This window comes from Rhinatrema bivittatum, chromosome 2 (genome assembly GCF_901001135.1).
Source record: "Rhinatrema bivittatum chromosome 2, aRhiBiv1.1, whole genome shotgun sequence".
NCBI classification, from domain to species: domain Eukaryota; kingdom Metazoa; phylum Chordata; class Amphibia; order Gymnophiona; family Rhinatrematidae; genus Rhinatrema; species Rhinatrema bivittatum.
In genome coordinates this window covers 504,916,374-504,937,426 of record NC_042616.1, presented here as the reverse complement: position 1 = coordinate 504,937,426, position 21,053 = coordinate 504,916,374, and the positions used below count along the sequence as shown (strand labels likewise).

Sequence of the window (21,053 nt, the reverse complement as noted above, 5' to 3'; positions counted from 1 at the left end):
GGCCAGTCCCATTTTCCAAAATGGCGCAGACTGGCCTTTACCCTTACCACATGGTAGGCTTTTGACACATGGTAGGGGCAAAGGTAGCCCTGGTCATCATGGGGAAACAGAAGCCAAGCCCAGTAATCAGTATTAAGTTTTCTGTATTGTTTCAGAACATTTTAATATAAGGAGATAATATCCTGTATCAGGTTCAGGCATTGAGCTTGTTGCACCACTTTCAGTTCCTCCAGAACATGGCAGCTAGACTCCTGATAGGGTCCAAGGCAAGAGATCATACCACACAACTCTGGATGAGTTTTATTGGCTACCAGTTCCATTTAGGATGCAGTTTAAAGTCCTTTCTATTGTTTGCAAATGTTTAAATCACAGAGGTCCTGAGTATCTTGCAGAGTTATGAATTTAGGTTGCAAAAAAACAAGGGAGAGGTACAGTATTGGAGGAGAAATTCTTCTAAGCACAAAAGAAGAGCAGGATGTGTGGGTGATTGTATCCGATGATCTTAAGGTGGCCAAACAGATGGATAAAGTGATGATAAAAGCCAGAAGGATGCTCGGCTACATAGGGAGAGGAATGGTCAGCAGAAAAAGGGAGGTGACATGCCACTGTATAGGTCTCTGGTGAAACCTCACTTGGAATACAGTATGAAGACCATTATCTTCAAAAGGATGTAAACAGGATGGAGTTGGTCCACAGGGTGGCTACTAAAATTGTCAGTGGTCTTCGTTATAAAGCATATGAGGATAGACTTAAAGCTCTAAATATGTACATCCCAGAGGAAAGGCGAGATAGGGGAGATTTAATAGAGACATTTAAATATCTCAAAGGTTTCCATGTACAGGAGGAAAGTCTCTTTCAAAGGAAAGGGGGCTTTAGAACAAGGAGTCAGGGGATCAGAGTAAAAGGGGGTAGATTCAGGAGTAATCTTAGGAAATATTTCTTTACAGAGAGTGTGGTGGATGAATGGAACAGCTTCCCAGTGGAGGTGGTAGACACAAAAACAGTACCTGAATTTAAGAAAGCATGGGATAAATACTGGGGATCTCTAAGAGAGTGATGGGAATTATAAAGCTAAATTTATTGGGCAGATGGGCAATACAGTCTTTTTTTGCCATTATGTTTCTATGTTTTTATGTTTCTATATACAATCAGAGCAGGAGATTTTGTGAGTATGTGAGCAACAGGGTTGAATGTATCAGAAACAACCTAGCAAGGACAGTGGCTCTACATTCACAGTGAACTGAGCCCTGCTGACAATACCACAAGGTCCGCGATTTCGGAGCGGCCTCGGAGGGAACAGGCAACGCGTGCCGGGCTCGGCGCGCACAGGTTGCACAAATGTGCACCCCCTTGCGCGCGCCGACCCTGGATTTTATACAATCCAGCGTACTTTTGTTCGCGCCTGGTGCGCGAACAAAAGTACGCCCTCGCGCAAATTTATAAAATCTACCCCATTGCCTGATTGACAGTCCCAGAATTTCTTTGGAGCAATGGCGAGACAGCACCAAAAACTCAACAGTACCAAAAACTCAACAGTCTGCTTTCAGCTGGAAAATCCTGACCTGGATACAGAAATCTGTCCTCAGGTGACTGCTCTAGTTACCAATGTTTCAAGTAAAAAACCAACTGGGAAACCATCGCTCCAATTGGGTTTCAAGATGGGCAATGCTCATTCTGATTATTCTGATGGTTGAAACCATCATCAATGCCAGATTCTTTATTCCTGGATGTACAGAACGAGAGTATACAACCATCCTGACTCCTGCTACCATCCTTACCCAAAAGACTGGTATGACTCTGGCACTGCCTGGGGAGCTCATCACCAAGACCATGCCTAGCAGGGATGGGAAGGTCCATAAAGCTGAAATACGGACTGCCAGACAAGGTACCGCCACTGAAACAGTGCTTCCCTTGGCTCATGGAAAAGCATGAGCACTTTGGACTCTGTACATTGTCTGCAAAGTTGTAATTAGTGCTTAATTATGAATGCAACATAATACAGACGTACAACTTAACATCTTGTAATGTAACTTTTATTTTATTTATTTCTTTGCACTTGTTTATGTTCTGTTTTTGTGCACACCCTCTTGTTATTTGTAAACCGGCATGATGGGGTTCCTAATCTCAAATGCCGGTATAGAAAAATCTATAAATAAATAAAATAAATAAAATAAATAAATCTTAAGTGCAGCAAAATGAAGGTTTACATCTGATGCTCATGAGACGGGACGAGTTGGTCCTAACACGCCCCACCTCCACAGATCAACGTACATAGTTAGCCTTTGGTTAACAGTGAATAGTTGTAAGCTGTTCCCTCTCGCCCCTCCTCCCCTATTCCCCATGAAATATAAACATACAAACATAAACTCATGTAGCTGGTATGATATAACAAGAAATTTAGGCTAAGCATATGATATATAATGGTTGAGAGATAATTATGAAACATTGTTCAAGACTAAGCTTCTGGCTTTAGGTGACAGGGAGCTTAGGTAGCAGAACCAAGTTGCCTTAAAAGCCTGTTGTTTCTTAAATGAGTGATGTGATGCTTTATAGTCCATCACCGCTAATGTATGGAATAAGTTGCGCCAGGTCCAGAAAGAAGGACCGACAGCTTCCTTCCAAGTCAATAGTATAGACTTTCTGCCCAATAAGCAGGCTTCTGAAACAGTATGGTCGCACCTCGAGATTTAAGACCTGTAGGAGGCAGATGCTCAAAAAGGATGGATCCTGAGTCCAATGGAATGCGATGTTTCAAAAGAGTAGAGAGATAGCCCATGACTCTGGACCAAAACTGTTGGAATAAAGAGCAAGTCCAAAAGGCATGAGTCAACGTGCCTTGCTCCATCTGACATCGTGGGCACAGGTGTGATTGAGCGATGCCAGCCCTAAAGGCCTGCCATTGCAACACATAAGCTCTCCGCAGAAATTTCTGATGAAGTTCCTGTAATGCTATATTCCTGGTCAAGTCTTTTAGGGACCGAAAATAGCAGCTAATCCTTACTTCCTGCGCCTGCATGTCTCCATCCTGCAGCCAACGATCCACCACAGCAGTGAATTTTGGAGGAGGTGCAAGTGTACATAGTCTTTTCCGCAGAATAGACACTGAACATTTATCCCGTTCCGGGCTGAAGAGGTCTTCCAACATCTCCAAAGCTTTGAGATGTAAATCCTGAATGGGTAAGGTATTCACATAATGCTTCAATTGCAGGTAAGAGAAGTAGTTAAAATCCATCGGGCCATTTGTAGATTTTAAAGAGGCAAAAGAGCGCATATTTCCTTCCACAGTCAGAACATGTTGCAGGTAATTCCCCGGGCAAACCACTTCTGAAAATCCTTTGAATGTCCACCTGGGAGAAAGTCTAGATTCCCATATAATGGTAACAATTGTGAGCACCTGGAAGAATGATTGTACTTCTATAAAAAATCTTTCCAAGCCCATCTTAAAGGGGATATTAGTACATTGCTACAGATTGCCCCAGGGAGCACTTTGTTAGTAGCATGAAGAACGAAACGTAAACTTAAAGGGGCTACCAGTGTTTTCTCCCCTTCTATGTGTATACAGTCCAATTTATTGTACACCCAGATCCGTATTATATGCAGCAAGTTAATACAGTTATAGTCTTCCATGTCCGGGAGGGCCACTCCTCCCTGTTCCCAGGGTAACTTTAAGTAGGAAAGGGAGATATGTGGTTTCTTCCCCTGCCACACATATTTAGAAAGAAGGGAATTTAGCGAATTTAGATCCTTACGGGTAAGACGGATAGGCAGATACTGAATTACATATAACCATTTTGGAAACAATACCATCTTATATAAATTCACCATCCCTCCCAACGACAAAGGGAGACCCTTCCAAAGTTGAAGTTTTTCTCTAGTATGGGTCATTAAACGACTAACATTGAGGGAGTAGTATTCGGCTGGGTCTGTAGATATGTGAATACCCAAGTATCTAAATTGCCCATCTGTCCATTTTAACGGGAAGTTAGGGCCCCATTCAGATGGTAAAGTGGCTGGGTATGCTAATGCCTCAGATTTATAAATGTTGAGTTTGAGGCCTGAAACCCTCCCAAATGTTTCAAAAACCCCCAACAAGGAAGTTAGGGAGGAGGATGGGGACGTGAGAAAAACCAGAATGTTGTCAGCGAAAGCCGCGTATTTGAAATGGTACTGCCCCAGGTGTATTCCAGGTATGGACTCATCAGATTGCATTGGGTGTAGGAAGGGCTCTAGAAACAGCAAAAAGAAAAGGGGAGACAGAGGGCAACCTTGTCTAGTAACTCGTTTGATTGTAAAGCAATCAGAGCAAGTCTGATTGGCCATCACAACGGCTTGGGGGTTGTTATAAAGCAGTTTTACGGCATCTCCAAATAAACCCATCAACCCCAGGGCTTGCATTACTGCAAATAAGTAATCCCATTCTTTTTTTTTTTTGTAATTAACAGTTTTATTTGGATATTGTACAACATACAAGCCAAGTAAAGTATCATACAGCTTTGTCTCCCCTGAGACCGTCTCAATATCCAACATTAACTCTTAGAAATCTCCCTTCCTCCCCACCCCCCACCCCCGCTTCTTACAGACTCAACTAATATGGAATATTATATTAAGTAATCCCATTCTACCCGATCAAACGCTTTTTCAGCATTGAAGCTAATTGCCAAGAAAGGTATGTGATATTGACGGCAATGGGTCATAGCAGGCATCACGAGGCACACTTTGGCAATAGCATGCCTCCCTCGCACGAACCCACCTGTCCAGGGCTAATAAAATTAGACAGGAGAGGTGCTAATCAAAAGAGTGGAGAAGTATCCACGCATCCACTAATTGCCACCCCTTGTTCCAAATAACCTATGCCCTTGTGGGAAAGTGATTGGTCCGTGTGCGAGGGTTGTGATTTGTTCATAGCTAGATCCCTTACCCAGCTGAAATCGCCGCCTACTATCATGGCTTCAGCCATGTATGAGCAGAGATGAGAGTACATGGATTCAAAAAAATTGTGATTATATGAATTTGGTGCATACACATTGCAGAGAATTAAAGGTTTGCGATATAATTCTGCAAACAGAATCAGACAGCAGCCAGACGGGTCTGCAATTTCTCGTTGTATCAAAAGCGGGCCATTTTTCCTAACTAATATGGCCACCCCAGCTGAGCGCATGGTAGCCGAGGAATACTTTACCTCTCCCGCCCACCTTCTCTTAAGTTTCCGATGCTCCTCTGCACTCAACTGCGTTTCCTGCAAGAATGCAATATCTGCAAGTTGCCTATTTAAGGCAGTTAGTATTTTTGAGCGCTTGATAGCGGAGTTTATGCCGCAAACATTCCAAGAAATAAAGGTTAGTTTCCACGGTGTCATGAGTTCAGTGTGCCAGAGGATACCCAAATGCATAATCTGATAGTCGTAATTCACCAGTGTAGGGGGACTGCCCAGCCCAGACCTCTAAATCTACATGTGCTAACATGAGTCATAAAAAATAATATCAGTGATGTTAACATTCCCTCAACCTTCTCTAATGGATACCCCCCTCCCTACCCCTACAACCCCCTTCGTTTTTACCCAGCATCCACATAAGTGGGGGAGATCACTCCAGACACCACCAGGCCTCAACTCCACCGCCCTTTGTACACATCCAGTGTTCGCCCTATACATGAGGCTGCATATGTTCCCAAAGACCTCATGTACCGAGTAATAGATTAATGAACAACATTTTAACCCAAAACATGATATCAAGCATAGTAATACAGCTGATGCCGTCACATATGGAACAAAAATAAACTTTGTTGACATTCGAACCTGAATCAGTCCATACGGACTGGAACACCCCGTCTGCAGACTTGTCCAAAAAAGAAAAAAAAAAGAGTGTGGGGTGATACATGTCAGGGTCCAGCAATCCTGCATTAGATTTCGATAGTCCCATGCCCCAGCCTGAGCTGGTATTTGCGCCATATCCTCATGTTGGGAGTTGCGCTGACGTAAGTGTAGCTAAGAATTTTTTTGCTTCTTGCATCGTATTTAGCCATTTGGTTTCTCCTCTGTGAGTAAATTTGAGCCTGGCAGGATATAAAAGCGTAGGTTTAAGGCCCAATTGAAACAGCTGGGAACAAAGAGGAGAAAATTCCCTGCGTAGAGTGGATACTTTAGCAGAGTATTCCTGAAACACTAGGATTTTCTTGCCTCCAAACATGAGTGTTTTCCCAGCTCTGAGTGCCTGCTGTAGTTCCACCATTTGGGCAAAGTTAAGGATTCAGAGGATAACCACTCTAGGTTGGTCTGAATTCTCCCTGCGTGGGCCCACACAGTGCCCGTGTTCAATGCATAGGTCACCATATTTACTTTCCAAATTCAACTCTTTGTAGAGCCATGCTTCTAAAAATGGCGCCAGCTTGCGATCTTCCACCAACTCCAGTATTCCCACCAACCGTAAATTGTTGCGGCGGGAGCGGTTTTCCAGGTCTTTGATCCATTCCTCATGTCGGGCCACCAGGCCCTGCAGCTCCTGCAACTCTGATTTGGTGCTCGTGAGGCCGTCCTGCGTATCAGATATGTGCTGCTCTGCCTCTGTCATACGGCGCTCAATTCCCGTTATGGAAGCAGAGACATCATCTAGCTTGTCGGCCAATTTTTTAAATTCCGGTTCCAAAGTTGCCACCACTATTGCCTTTAGATCTTGAATCGCCATCGCCGGGGCCGCCTCCGGCACTTCCTCCGCTCTGCCGTCGGCCATTTTTGGGGAGCTCGGCTTCAACTTGTCTTTGTCTTTGACCTGTCGTGTTGGCCGCACTGACATTCTGTGCCTCTGAATAGAATATTTTAGTTCTGTAGTTGTTCGCGCACAGAAAAATTATTTTATGAAAGCGAATTCGGTGGTTACAGTTGGTGGGCGATGGATATGGGCCCAGGAGAGCAGCGGATCACATCTCTCTGCTCTCACGGCGTCACGTGATCTGCCTAGTGTTTAATTAAAGAAAAGTAAGACTCTGTAATTTGTTTTTCCTGTTAATAAATTTTGGAGTTGAAGAAGCAACCTCCTCTGTCTGAGAGTAAGGATCAAGTTAAGTTATTTGTTGAAGCTGTACACAGAAAACACATAGCGAGGAGAGAATAATCCAGCTTCTGGAAAAACTGCGATTCTGGGTCACAAATCATCAAATTTGAACTGGCTGCTGTCAGTAGTGGGTACACTGTATCATTACCCTATGTTGTAAAGAGGGGACTCTGTCCTTCATTCACAAAATTATGGAAATTGTTGGGTCACGATCCTACATTGAGGAAATGTCAGATGGTACGTGACAAATCACCATGCTTAAGCTTATTATTGCTTTTGCCTTTGCTACTACAAAGAGACAATTCCAGTCTGCTAAGATTTAGTAGGGGAGGGGGGGAGGAAAATTACATAAACAGCCAACAGCAGGTGAAAGAACAAATTCTAGGCCCTCCAACGAAGACTAACCACACATGTTAAACCTGCAGGCCTCTGAGGTGATCAGGAAGAGACCAGTTTGCCCAGCTCAGATAACATCTGCGACCGACATCTCATCTGATGATACACTGCCATTACCTTGTTTTGTTGTTTACCTAAGCGATGCCTTTAGGGAGGGAGCGAAAAATGACAAAACAAATAAGAACAAACGGAGAGTTTCTTGGGAGCAGGATGAGACAGCAATCTGGATATGTTTGGGACTCATATCATGGCGAATGTGTAGCAGCTAAGCCTCCAGCAGAACCATAGCACTCCTTAAACTATGAATCACTTGGAAAGACGCAGGCCTTGACATCAAAAGCTTATAGGAAAATAAAATGCTTTCTCTGTTTTAGTATGCCCAGAGACTTTTAAACTCCATCTGGGGAACTGTAACATCTTTGAGTCCAACAATGTTTTGGAAGATATGCATCACAATCATTGAAATATTAATACGATATAATTGTGACTCTGAATAACTTAAGCAATTGCTTGCACACGGCTGTCTGAATTCTCCAACTGTTCAAGTTTAAACATGAAACAACCACTAAAATAATACAGAGATAGTAAATAGAAAGCAGGAGGCTGTGCACAGCGTTACTTAATTCGGCTGGCTTGCTGATGCTTGCATGCCACAAAAAGGCTGGTGATTTGCTGTCTGGCACACAGTATTCTACCAGAAAAAGCTGCATTGGCTCTGGGAGTGTTTAGCACTCTCTTGAAGCTTTGTTCCCCTGAAAAGATGCAGACTATTTGGCATATCTCGGTAATCAGGAAACTTGTTTCTTCCACGTGCTGTCCATTCCTCTAGACATTAAATCCAGGCTCCTTATTCCTTCTCTCAAGGCCCTGCACACCCGTTCTTTTTCTTCCACTGCAGCCGGCAATCCTTACTTGCTCAGCACAAGCCTTTTCTTTCTCTGTCTAGTTTGTCTCCCTCACTCATTCTTACCTCCAGGATTTTCCCCTCGCTTGTCTCTTCCATCTGATGCTTTCTTCTCCTGCCAATAAAGCAGCCTCACTCTCCTGCCACCTTCAAATCTTGCTGAAAATTTCCCTTCTTTGGGAAATCTTTCCATTTATCATCATAAAAAGCACCATCTCCCTTGTGATTCCCCGGCAAGTATTTTCTGCAACTGTTCGCACTCTCATAGCTCTTGTATGTTTCCCTTTGTAAGTGCTTTTGGGCAAAGAACTCATTTTCTTACTCGCTGCATTTCTTTGACTCGTTTTAATCATACATTCTATACTTGTGACTCTGCACACCCTATCAACACACTATAAAAGCAAAATACAAGCCCACAACTGTACAGCACTGTATGCTTCTTTTTGTGACATCTGCAAAGCTAGCTGCCTTTTGTCTTTTCTGTCCTCGCCAGTCTGCCTAAATGACTAAGGTTTCCTTGCTGGATGAGGGCAGGGAATGGAAGTCTCTTCCAAGACTGATCCTTTCAGCTCCTCCTCTGAGTCAGCAGGGGGGTTTCCCTTGTGGTGGCATTGTCCTTCCCTCTCTCTGGGGCTGAAGTTCACCACTCACCTCACTTCTGTAATGCACCTAAACTCTACCAGCTCCCATTACACAGGAGACTCTAAGCTGCAATGCACAATGGCAACTCTGTTCTCAATTATGTTAGATTTTTATAGAGCTCTGGTGGTTCAGTTGTTTCCCTGAGCCTTAGTATTCATTGAATCTAGAAACAGTATTCCCCCCCCACTACCCATTCTACTGTACGGCTGCAGGTTGACCAGTATTGCTCATTCTTGCAAATCCTGCCTCTGGCCTTAGAAAACTTACCTGGTTAGCTTGGTTCCAATTTGCTGCCTCATTTCCAATCTCTCCTCATCGGTCTGCATGGGAAGTATGTTCTTTTCTTCCAGTTCTCTCTTGGAGGGCCTATTGCTTAGCTTGATTGCCAAAGAGTCTTTTCTGAGGACTTTCAGAGCCAGAGAACCTATGGAGAAATGAGAATGTACTGTCAAAAGAGATGTTCACATTACACACAGTTATGAAACATTGAGCTAGATGCAAAAAAAAAAAAAATTTAAAACATAAGTCCAACTCAGTAGCTTTACTGGTAGTCTTCTGTTGTACCTCAGAATGAGAAGAAACCTAGAGATGATTTAGCAAGCCCCGCTCGTAGGCTAGGTAATGATCTCAATCCTCAAGGAGCCTGCCCTCTGATGACCTCACTGTAAAAGAGAAAGGAACACAGAAAAAGGGGCTTAGCCTTACTTGTGTACAAGGAGCCATCGTCATCTTCATCCTCATCCTCATCTTCCCTTGTGTAGAGGCAAGAAGAGTCTTCATAGCCTGATTCATGAGGCACATTTTCTTTATCGTCATCGCATTCGATCACAACGGTTGGCACTTGTCTCATGTCCAGCATGCTTCCAGGTCCTGATTTTGTGATACTGTCACCACTGTGGAAACCGGAGCTGTGGGAAGACGGAAGACAAACCCCCCCCTCTCATCAGAACTGAATGCCCTCAGCATGCTGCAGTAGCAAGTGGTGGGAGAGAGAGAGAGAGAGCTCTCCAAGATCACAAATGGGTAGTCCTTTCCCCTGTAAATATGCAAAACCAAGACTGTAATGAAAGAGACATATGGAAGAAGGTTAAAGAAAAAAATCACAGCAAAATTCCAACTGATCCATAAATACAGACGTACAGCAAACTCTGCAGGAGGGGCTTTTGGTAAGAAATGGAATATGGGTCTGGGATCAAGAATCTTAGCTTCTAATCATTGCACTTCCTCTGTCTCTTTGTGCAACTTTGTTCAAGTCACTTCCCTGTAGTATTAGCTAGCTATGCACACAAATACTTACACCCTCCCCTCTCCCTGCTCCTCACTGGAAGCAGTCGTCCAGTGTGCTTTTTAAACATACCATAACTCACCTTTTACCTGACCACTTTGTGGCCTAGGCTACATCAGGCTAATGGGAAATGTCAGATATCTACCGGCAGCAGCAGGTCTGAGGCAGTGTGGGAGAGGTAGCGGATTCCAGGCAGTACCTAGGACTACCCCTTGGCTTTGATCAGAAAGTTTTAAACTGATCTGCAGTGAGCCTGCAGAAAATGAGAACAGGGGACCCTGATTAAAGGCAGTAAATCATGGAGATTGACTATGGATAAGAAGAGTAACCAAAGATTCTATCCTTCCAGCATGTTCTATGAGGAGCTACTTCTATAAGACTGCATGAAACAGCTGGGCCAGCTGTTGCCTCAGGATCAAAATCCACTAAGGTGCCCTGCACTTCTGGAAATTTGCTACCACCCCCTGCAGCTGAAACCTCTCCACCACACTGTCAGATAACCAGTTGCAGGGATTATGCTTTGACTAACCTTCGAATAACTGCAGAAGCCTGACACATGCCCCCGCTTCACTTTTGAAGAATGCCGTTATCATTACTACCAGCTGGCGGCACATAACCAAAAGGAGGCACTTACAAAAGTGAGACGTGAAGGAGCCCCTGGATGTTTACAACTAGGCAAGCCCTCATTGCTTTAGCAGTCAGTAAATACAAAGATAACACTCCTTACTCCTCTGTAGTGGAACCCCACAAATGGTTTCGAGAACTAACATGTGATTACCTTCATGACAGCTACATTTCTGAAAGCTTTGGGAAGGGAAGGTTGTCAAGTTTCAAGAAACGAACAAAAAAAAATGGTAAACTCTGAAAGCACTGCGCCTGCTCTGCTCCTGTAGGAAATAAAGGGCATGTTCCTTCTGTGGGCCTGTTGAAAGTGAAGTAATAGAGTAAGTTTCATCTGATGAACAGAGTCGGATTCCAAAGCTTGAAGACACTTGAGAATGGGATGAAACGTTGAGTGGGGAAGAAAATGAACAAGTCAACACTTGAAAGGTGGTAGTGCATCAGAGGCTTAAAAACTTGCTGTTCGATTTTTCCTCTGGAACGAATGAATGAATGAATGCTCATATCCTTAGTGAACCAAAAAAGGCCTATGCTTCCAGGAAAATAAAGTCGACGCTACAGGGGAACCAAAGAGCTTCCCTGGCCATGACTCTGCCCGCTGTGCTCCTAGCAGAGAATGATCTGACATCACAACCTGTGCGTATGGCCTTTGATTTTCAGTTCTAATTATTCTGAAAAATGTCTTGTAGTTTGGGCTTTGACTGTTTTTCACTCAGAATCTTGGCACACCTGAAATGCTGCATCATTATCAGTTAAAACAGCATCTGTAAATAGATCAAAATTTGGGTCTGCTAAAGGCGTTAATATCAGTCTGGGCTTTGGAATGCTTCAGGTGATGGCATCTAGAACTGGTCGTATCAGCATGCTTAGGGTTTCCTGCATTTTGGCCTCACCAGCAGATGAAAAAATAAAAACTTTGGTTGTTCATAATACATATTTTTCCTAGAAGAATTTAGATCAACTCAGTGGACATGAAATTTACACGCTGGGAAATCTTCTATAAAAATGATAAGATGAAAAAAGAAGGATTGTCATACTATGAAAAATAATTGGTTTCTCAGCAGAAATGTATATATATATATTTTTTTAATTTTCCCTTTTTCAGTAAAGGAGTTTCACTATCCCAGGTCAGTGAACCTGCTCAGCAGCTCCTCTGTTCCGTCATCACTGCCATGTCTATTTTATTTATTTATTTACGATTTTTATTTATTTACGATTTTTATATACCGACGTTCATTTCAAAAAGAGATATCACATTGGTTTACAATAAGGTACAATAGGTAATTCACTATCCCCTAAAAGGGCTTACAATCTAAAATTTTTGTACCTGAGGCTAAGAGATTACAAAAATAAAACCATCAAAATCAAAGTTCTTAACAATTAAGCAAAAGGTATGACAAGGAGCATATTAAAGAAATAACACATTCATCCTAACAAGCATCAACAGAGCCTCTTCTGCTTCCTCTCCCCCACCAGCATCTTCACTGGCAACCACAGAGGGCCCTAAGACTCCTGCCTCCATGCAATCCCTCTTCTGCTTTGGCAAAGGGATCTCAGTCTCCACATCTTTGGTCACAATACCCCCTCAACTTATCCTCACTAAACACCACTTTCTCATTCTCTCTTTTTTAAACCTTCCTTCCCTCTCTCTGATCGGCAGATACAGGAGGCCGCCTGCCGTGTTAGTCCTCTTTACTGCACGGAAATGAAGGTGATGAAATAAAAACCCAAAATAAAAAAAATACATAAGATGACGCCTATTAAGTTAGGCCAATTAAAACGCATAACTCAGAGGTCCATGTTCAAAAGCATTTAGCCGAATAACTCAGAAGTTAGCCAGCTAAATTAATATTTTGGCACTTATCCAGCTAAATTCTAGCCAGTTAATAAGTTAGGCAGCTAGAATTTAGCCAGATAATTTAGGGGAGTTCTGGGAGCATAACTGGGAGGAATTGGGTCGGCTGGCTAAGCCTGGATGGGCCAAAGAGCTGCCCTAAGGTTAGCCGGCTAACTTTGCTATCTGAACATACCACTAAAGTTAGCTGCATAAGTTTAGCCGGCTAACTTTGCTATCTGAACTGCGCCCGACTATGGACCTCTCCCGCTCTCTGTATGTATTGTTTTTGATAACTTTCACTTTTATACATACAGTGGAGCACCAAGGCCACTGCAGATAATAGGGTTTCCAGAATAATGTGTATTCACCCCCTATTATTAAAAAAAAAAATGAGAGGAAAAAAATGGCTGCACAAGGAAAAAAACGTTTTTGAGTACAGACCAGAAAAATAAAGCTAGGGACCTTCGTTTTCAGTTTATTTTCCCTGCGGATTTTAATGCAATAACATAAGAAAATCAGAGGAAAAATGATTTCGCCACTGATTTTTTTTCCTGTTTGTTAAAACAAAGTCATTTTTCCACTGATATTTTTTGTTATAACATTGAAATTCCCAGGAAAAATAAAATAAGGTCCTTAAATAAAGCACAGTTGGAAGTTTCACATGTGGCGTACCTTTAAGTCTGTTTTATCTGAAAATAATGACTAGCGCAGGGGTGGCCAACGCTTCACCCCACCAAGAGCCACAAAACCAGACTGCACTGTAGAAGTCTCACCTTTGAGGGGGAGGACACTTAGCCTCCCCTCCACTACCCCCAAAGTCAGGAGCAACTCACCTCATCCCCACCAGTCTCTCTCTCTCCTCATTCCCCCATGAGTTACGCTCTCTTTCCGAGCCTGGCTCTCTCCCTCTCTCAGTTCCCCCATTCTGTTTCTCTCCTACTCTCTCTTCCCCCCAGCCTGTCTCTCTCTCTCTCTTTCCAGTCCTATCTCTTGTATTACGTTGCCCCCTCTCTTTCCAGCACCAGTATCCTCCCTGCTGAGCCCCCGACATTTTTCTTGTTGGGCAGAGAGTGAGAGAGAGAGAGAGGGAGACTGATATTGGACAGAGGTAGGGGTGGGGTGGGGAATGGAGAGAGTAATTTTACAGCCCAGTGTTTCTCTCTCCCTCCTTCTGTGCTCTGCCCAGCATCTCCCTCTTTCTCCCCTGCAGTCTCTCATCATCCCCCTAGTCCCTGCACCCCCGATTCCTCTGACTTCTTAAAATAAACCTCCCTCACAAAATATCTTTCAAAGTAAAAAAAAACAAACAAAAACCCCCATTCTCTTACCAGTCAGGCGGAGGCACCTTCAGATCCTCCTTCCAGGCAGAACTCTGCTATAGTGCCGATGAGCACTAGCACTGGGGATTCTTGGGTTTGGATCTGTATCAGCATCAAGGACTCTGGGTTCTGGCTCCTGGAGGGGCGGGGGCACTCAAGTCCGGGTTTTGCAGCAGTAGGTAGGCAGGTAGCTGGGTGACTCACAGCTCCTGCATGTGGTGAAACGGTTGGCCACCCCTGGACTAGCGCATGTGTGAGGACTTCCAAGCCACCTGATGTTCAGTTAGAGCAGGTGGATGTTGTAACTCCTTGGGTGATAAGCTTTCCTCAAGAAAGGTGATGGCTCAGAAACAGGAGAGAATGGTGTACTTTCTGAAGAAGCAAGCAAGTCTCGGTCCCTGGCATGCTATAAGGCATAGATTGTGTCTTTACTCCTTGACCTATTGACCAAGGAAAGGAGGTACAGCTGCACTTCTGCGTGGAAAAATGTTGCTTTCTCAATTAGTATGGGCTTTGACACAGGCACACCACCACTGAAATGCTGGCAGAACCACTCATGCACCACACCATCCAAACTGGAATTGTTAGGCCTACCATAGTCACTTAGCAAAAGACTTCAGAATCTTGTCTCTCTGTAATCTTAAATCACAGATTGTCATTTTCCCAACACCATATTCTCGCTAGGGTTTACCAGTAGTAATACTTGCCCTATGATGAAATATTTTAAGCAGCTTCGCTTTCTGTTGATTGGCTAGCACATACTGCAGCTCTTCCTTTTCACTCCTGGATTCATCTCCAATTTTACAAACTTGGAGATTGATATTTGAAAGCCGGATATATTTAAAGCCTTATACAGCTAAATATTAGCCACAAACGTCGGGGGCGGTCCGGGAGCAGGTAGGAGAAATTTTGGGGCGGGCCAGACTTAGCCATGTAAGTTATGCGGCTAACTCTGGTCGCGCCTTAGGGCTGTCCTAAAGTTCGCCGTTGAATATCCCGGTTAATTTAGCTGGATAGCTATATCTGGCTAACTTAACTAGCTGCTCTGCAGCTGAATATCAGTCCTTTGGAGCTTAAAGATTGTTGTTGTTTTTTTTTCTATAGGGCTTACCATTGCCAGAATCATTGTCAACAAGAGAAAAGAAATGCTGCTGGTTGCTGATCTGCTGTAGCCTTCTGGCTGCAAATTACTTATGACATTTGTGTGGCATGTAATTTCCGGATTATCAAGAGTTTTCCAGATTACATTGCGGCTCAGTTAAAAGATCTTCAGATAAACCATGCTCTTATGGAGCAATTGGTTCAGGAACCGATGAGAAAAGGATCAGTTTTAGATCTAATTCTCAGGATTTGGTGAGAGAGGTAATGGTGGTGGGGCCGCTTCTCAAAAGTGATCATAATATGATCAAATTTGAATTAATAATCTGGAAGGAGGACGGTAAGTAAATCCATGGCTCTAGCATAAACGTTCAAAAGGTAAACTTTGATAAAATGAGAAAAATAGTTAAAAAAAACCTGAAAGGTGCAGCTACAAACGTAAAAAGTGTGCAACAAGTGTGGACATTGTTAAAAAAAATACCATCGTAGAAGCATAGTTCAGATGTATTCCATGAATTAAGAAAGGTGGAAGGAAGGTCAAATGACTGCAAGCATGGCTAAAAGGTGAGATAAAAGAGGTTATTTTAGCCAAAAGATCTTCATTCAAAAATTGGAAGAAGGATCCATCAGAAAAATAAGTTAAAGCATAAGCATTGGTGAGTTAAATGTAAGACACTGATAAAACAGGCTAAGACAGAATTTGAAAAGAAGTTGGCAGTAGAGGCAACAACTCACAATAGAAACTTTAAAAAATATATTCAAAGCAGAAAGCCTGCGAGGGAGTCGGATGGACCGTCAGATGATCGATGGGTTAAAGGGGAACTTAGGGAAATAAGGCCATCGCATAAAGATTAAACAATATCTTTACTTCGGTGTTTACTGAAGAAGATGTTGGGGAAATACACTTTCCAGAGACAGTTTTCAAGGGTGATGATTCAGATGAACTGAACCAAATCACGGTGAACCTAGAAGAAGTGGTAGGCCAGATTGACAAACTGAAGAGTAGATAATCACCTGGACCAGATGGTTTACGCCTCAGGGTTCTGAAAGAAGTAAAAAATTAATATTTCAGACCTCTTTTAATTAATTTGTAACGTATCATTAAAATCATCTCTTGTTCATGAAGATTGGAAGATGGCCAATGTAACCCCAATATTTAAAAAGGGCTCTAGGGATGATCTGGGAAACTATAGACCGGTGAGCCTGAATTCAGTGCCGGGAAAAATTGTGGAAACTGTTATAAAGAATAAAATCACAAAACATTTGTTAGAAAAATTGTGGAAACTGTTATAAAGAATAAAATCACAAAACATTTGTTAGAAAAAAACTGAAAGGTGCAGCTGCAAAAGTTGAAAGTGCTCAACAGGCATGGGCATTGTTTAAAAATACAATCCTAGAGGTGCAGTCCATATGTATTACACACATTAGGAAAGATGGAAGGAAGGCAAAACGATTACCATCATGGTTATAAGGTGAGGTGAAAGAGGCTATTTTAGCCAAAAAAACATCCTTCAAAAATTGGAAGAAGGATCAATCTGAAGAAAATAGGATAAAACATACGCGTTGTCAAGTTAAGTGTAAAACATTGATAAGACAGGCGAAGAGAGAATTTGAAATGAAGTTGACCATAGAGACAAAAACTCATAATAAAAACTTTTTAAAATATATCCGAAGCAAGAAACCTGTGAGGGAGTCGGTTGGACCATTAGATGACCAAGGGGTTAAAGGGGCTCTTAGGGAAGATAAGGTCACTGCAGAAAGACTAAATGAATTCTTTGCTTCCGTGTTTGCTAATGAGGATGTTGGGGAGATACCAGTTCTGGAGATGGTTTTCAGGGGTGATGAGTCAGTCGAACTGAACGAAATCATTGTGAACCTGGAAGATGTAGTAGGCCAGATTGACAAACTAAAGAGTAGCAAATCACCTGGACTGGATGGTATGCATCCTAGGGTACTGAAGGAACTAAAAAATGAAATTTCTGATCTATTAGTTAAAATGTGTAACCTATCATTAAAATCATCCATTGTACCTGAAGACTGGAGGGTGGCTAATGTAACCCCAATATTTAAAAAAGGCTCCAGGGGTGATCTGGGTAACTATAGACCAGTGAGCCTGACTTTAGTGCTGGGAAAAATAGTGGAAACTATTCTCAAGATCAAAATCGTAGAGCATATAGAAAGACATGGTTTAATGGAACAGAGTCAACATGGATTTACCCAAGGGAAGTCTTGCCTAACAAATCTGCTTCATTTTTTTGAAGGGGTTAATAAACATGTGGATAAAGGTGAACTGGTAGATGTAGTGTATTTGGATTTTTAGAAGACATTTGACAAAGTCCCTCATGAGAGGCTTCTAAGAAAACTAAAAAGTCATGGGATAGGAGGCGATGTCCTTTCGTGGATTACAAACTGGTTAAAAGACAGGAAACAGAGAGTAGGATTAAATGGTCAATTTTCTCAGTGGAAAAGGGTAAACAGTGGAGTGCCTCAGGGATTTGTACTTGGACCTGTGCTTTTCAATATATATATATATATATATATATATATATATATATATATATATATATATATATATATATATGATCTGGAAAGGAATACGATGAGTGAGGTTATCATATTTGCGGATGATACAAAATTCTCTCCTATCCCCAGCACATAAATTTGCTCTCCTTAAATATATCTTCCAGTCTCTTTAGTGTGAGGGGAATGTAAAATTCAGATCTACGCTTAACCTCTATCAGGGTTTTAACCTCTACTTGCTCTGTACGACAGAGCTTAGTGTTCTTTTAGACTTGACTAACCTAAAACCCACTACAGTGCTCCTTTATAGACCCTGAAGAAATGGGCATGAGCCTAAAAATGACTAGGAGCCTCTACCATTCCAGAATTTAGGAAGCCAGGTATTACAACACTCTTTCTACAACCTGCCTACATAAATGCAGGGGCCAAATGTTTGATGATACAGTGACTGTTTGACTGAAATATATGCCTCCTCTAAAACTGAAAAAAAACCCAAACCCCAGCATACACAGGGTTAATATGCTCACAGGTTAGTGCTGTAATGCAGTAGGAGCCTGCTCTGTTTTCATCAGAACCTAGCTGACTCTATTAGCCAATGGAACTGCACTTCTTGTTTTTGTCTGTCCCCATGGAGTTTGCAAAGGAGTTACAAGCTTGGCCTCAAAACCAGTGCTAGGCTGGTGTGCAGAGAGAGCGTGCGGCAAGAGAGAGAGAGAGATGGAAAAGCCATGTGGACCAGAGGTGTACCATGGGTCTGCAGCACCTGGGAGCCAGTGCTTCCCATATCCTTGTAGTAATGCTTAAGTTCTCCTTGCCCTGAAGCCATCTCTTTTCTCCTCCCACTGACCTACACCATTTTCCCCTGCCTCTAAACTCCTCCCCCCCCCAACTGCCCAACACAAGTCTCCCCATTCTTTCCTCAAGAGTGCTGAGCAACACAGCAACAGGCTACAGCACTCCGCCTCCCCCACTCCAGCAGAAAAGTGGCCCTTCTCCTACCTCCTCTTTTGGTAAGCACAGCCTCCTCATACTGGCCTGTTCCCTTCTCCTTCTGGAATAGCAGAACTCAAGGGAACTTGGGAGTTTGGTGGGGTGGAATTTGCTAGTAGCATGGTGCAGTGATCAAAAAGGGCTCTCAGCTCCTACTGATGCAGTAGACACTACGAGCCTGCCATATTCCTTAGCAGTTGCCGTTCTGCATCTGCAGAGTTACAACCACTGCTCTACTTTCAGTTATTGTCCCATTTCATTGACTGCAATCAGCAGCCAAAGAGGACCTGAAATAATGGTGCCATATGGCCACAGGCTAGGGTGAAGCTGTTTTGGTGGTGGTGGTGGTGGTGGTGGGGGGGGGGCAGCACCTGGCACCGACATGATGGTGCTCTTTTGGTCTTGAGCATGGTTCATTCACTTGGCTTCTTCCTTGAATCCAGTTAGCTCTGGGGCTGTGCTGGACACCTGCCCCCGTGCCCCAGTCCAGTGCCTGGAGGGTTTGGCCCCCCAAATCCTTCTTGGTACACCACTGATGTGGACTGAGAAGAGATAGGACCATATACCGTGAGAAATGTTTTCTTTGGTCTGAAGTTTGGACATTGTGTTTTTCAGAAGGAGTGTAGAGCCCTGGGAGAGTGGGGATTGGAGCTCAGAGGATGTTTGTAGCTGTGAACTGGAGAGGAAGAGAATTTCCCCTGATTGGAGAGTTGAATGATCCGGATCAAAGCTTTATAAAAGTAGACCCTGTGTATCCAACTACAGGGAGATGCAATAGGGCAAACTGACAAACTAAAGAGTAGCAAATTACCTGGACCAGATGGTATACATCCCTGAGTGCTGAAAGAACTAAAAAATGAAATTGTTGACCTACTATTAGAAATGTGTATGCTATCATACAAATCAGCTATTGTCCCTGAAAACTGGAGGGTGGCAAACATAATGCCAGTTTTTAAAAAGCGTTCCAGGAGTGATTCAGGAAATTACAGACTGGCAAGCCTGACATCAGTGTTGGGGAAAAACGGTTGAAACTATTATAAAGAACAAAATGACTGAACATATAGTCGACAGTTTAATGGGGCAAAGCCAACATGGATTTAGCCAAGGAAAATTCTTGCCTTACCAATCTGCTACATTTTTTTTTAAAGCATGTGAGGATGACTGAGCAGTTCTTGTGGGCTGGAGCAGGAACCACGCTGACTCCAGCCTTTTCTTATGCAATTTCAACATTTATTATTATAAAAGCAAAACAATATCATAGTAGACAGCCTACCTTTGCAGTGAGCTTACAACTCAAACTTCCCAGAGAGGGTCAGGAGCTCCTACTGTTGATCCCAGCTGGGCTCACAATCTTATTCCTCTCCCAGCAGGGTCCTGCCCACAAAGCTCTCTTGAGCTCTTTCTCTCTGTAGGATTTAAGGTGGACCAGATTAAATGCCTGGTCCTGCATAGGTTAAATAGGGGAACTAGGGTCACTCCATCACAGGTATGAATAAACAAGTGGATAAAGGTGAGTCAGTTGATATAGTGCAGCTGCATTTTGAGAAAGCGTTTTGACAGAGTACCTCATGAGAGATTCTTGAGGAAATTAAAAAGTAATGGTATAGTAGGCAATGTTCTATTGTGGATTGAGAACTGGTTAAAAGACAGAAAACAACTTGGTTTTTCATCTCTTTTTTTCGCGTTCTTAATGTTCTGTTTATGGGATGTAAGGTTCGAATATTTCCTGAACAGGAACGTAGGAAGAAATTTTTAGCTATGAAATAGGAGGTTATTTCTTTAGGGGCTCGATTCTTACTTCTATTTCCTTGTAGATGCTTAATTTCTTTTTCCTCTGAGAAGTTTATTCTCTTTGAGCCCTTTCAGCTTCGTAATCTAGGAAACCTGTGATTAATTCTTTCAATGCTTGAACCTGTATGTGTTTTTAGTGGGAATTGTGTGGGATCTTGTCCTGACATGGTTAATACACCGAGTTAACGTCCTCTTTATTTATTTTTCTTTGTTATGTATCTCCCTTTATTTCTTTCCTATATCTCCTCTTATTGTGGACTTTAAGTGGCATTGATTGTAATTTTGTTTTTACATTGCTCTTTTTCCTTATTATCTATAATTTCTGATTTGATTGCCTTTTCTAATGCAAGGTATTCCTGTATTATTATTTATGAAAATATAAATAAAGAGTTAAAAATATAAGATAGAAAACAGAAAGTAGGGTCAAATTTTTCAGTGGAGAAAGGTGAATAGTGGCGTTCCCCAGGGATCTGGTACTGGGACTGATGCTTTTTAATATATTTCTAAATGACCTAAAGATAGGATCGATGAATGAGATCAAATTTGCTGATGATACAAAATTACTCAAAGTTGTTAAATCACAAGAGGATTTTAAGAAATTGCA

The 21,053-nt window shown here is 42.6% G+C and overlaps 1 protein-coding gene across 7 annotated transcripts in view; it reads right to left on the bottom strand.

Moving 5' to 3' along the window:
* The window catches only part of PHACTR1 (phosphatase and actin regulator 1), a 647,384-nt gene that overhangs the window by 59,767 nt on the left and 566,564 nt on the right, over nucleotides 1-21,053 (bottom strand). For all 7 annotated transcript variants that reach the window (XM_029590673.1, XM_029590669.1, XM_029590672.1 and 4 more), the window contains 2 exons: nucleotides 9,694-9,896; nucleotides 9,256-9,412 (listed from right to left, as the gene is read on the bottom strand). In XM_029590673.1, coding sequence (XP_029446533.1) covers nucleotides 9,256-9,412; nucleotides 9,694-9,896 — 360 coding nt within the window. The remainder of the gene's footprint in view (nucleotides 1-9,255; nucleotides 9,413-9,693; nucleotides 9,897-21,053) is intronic.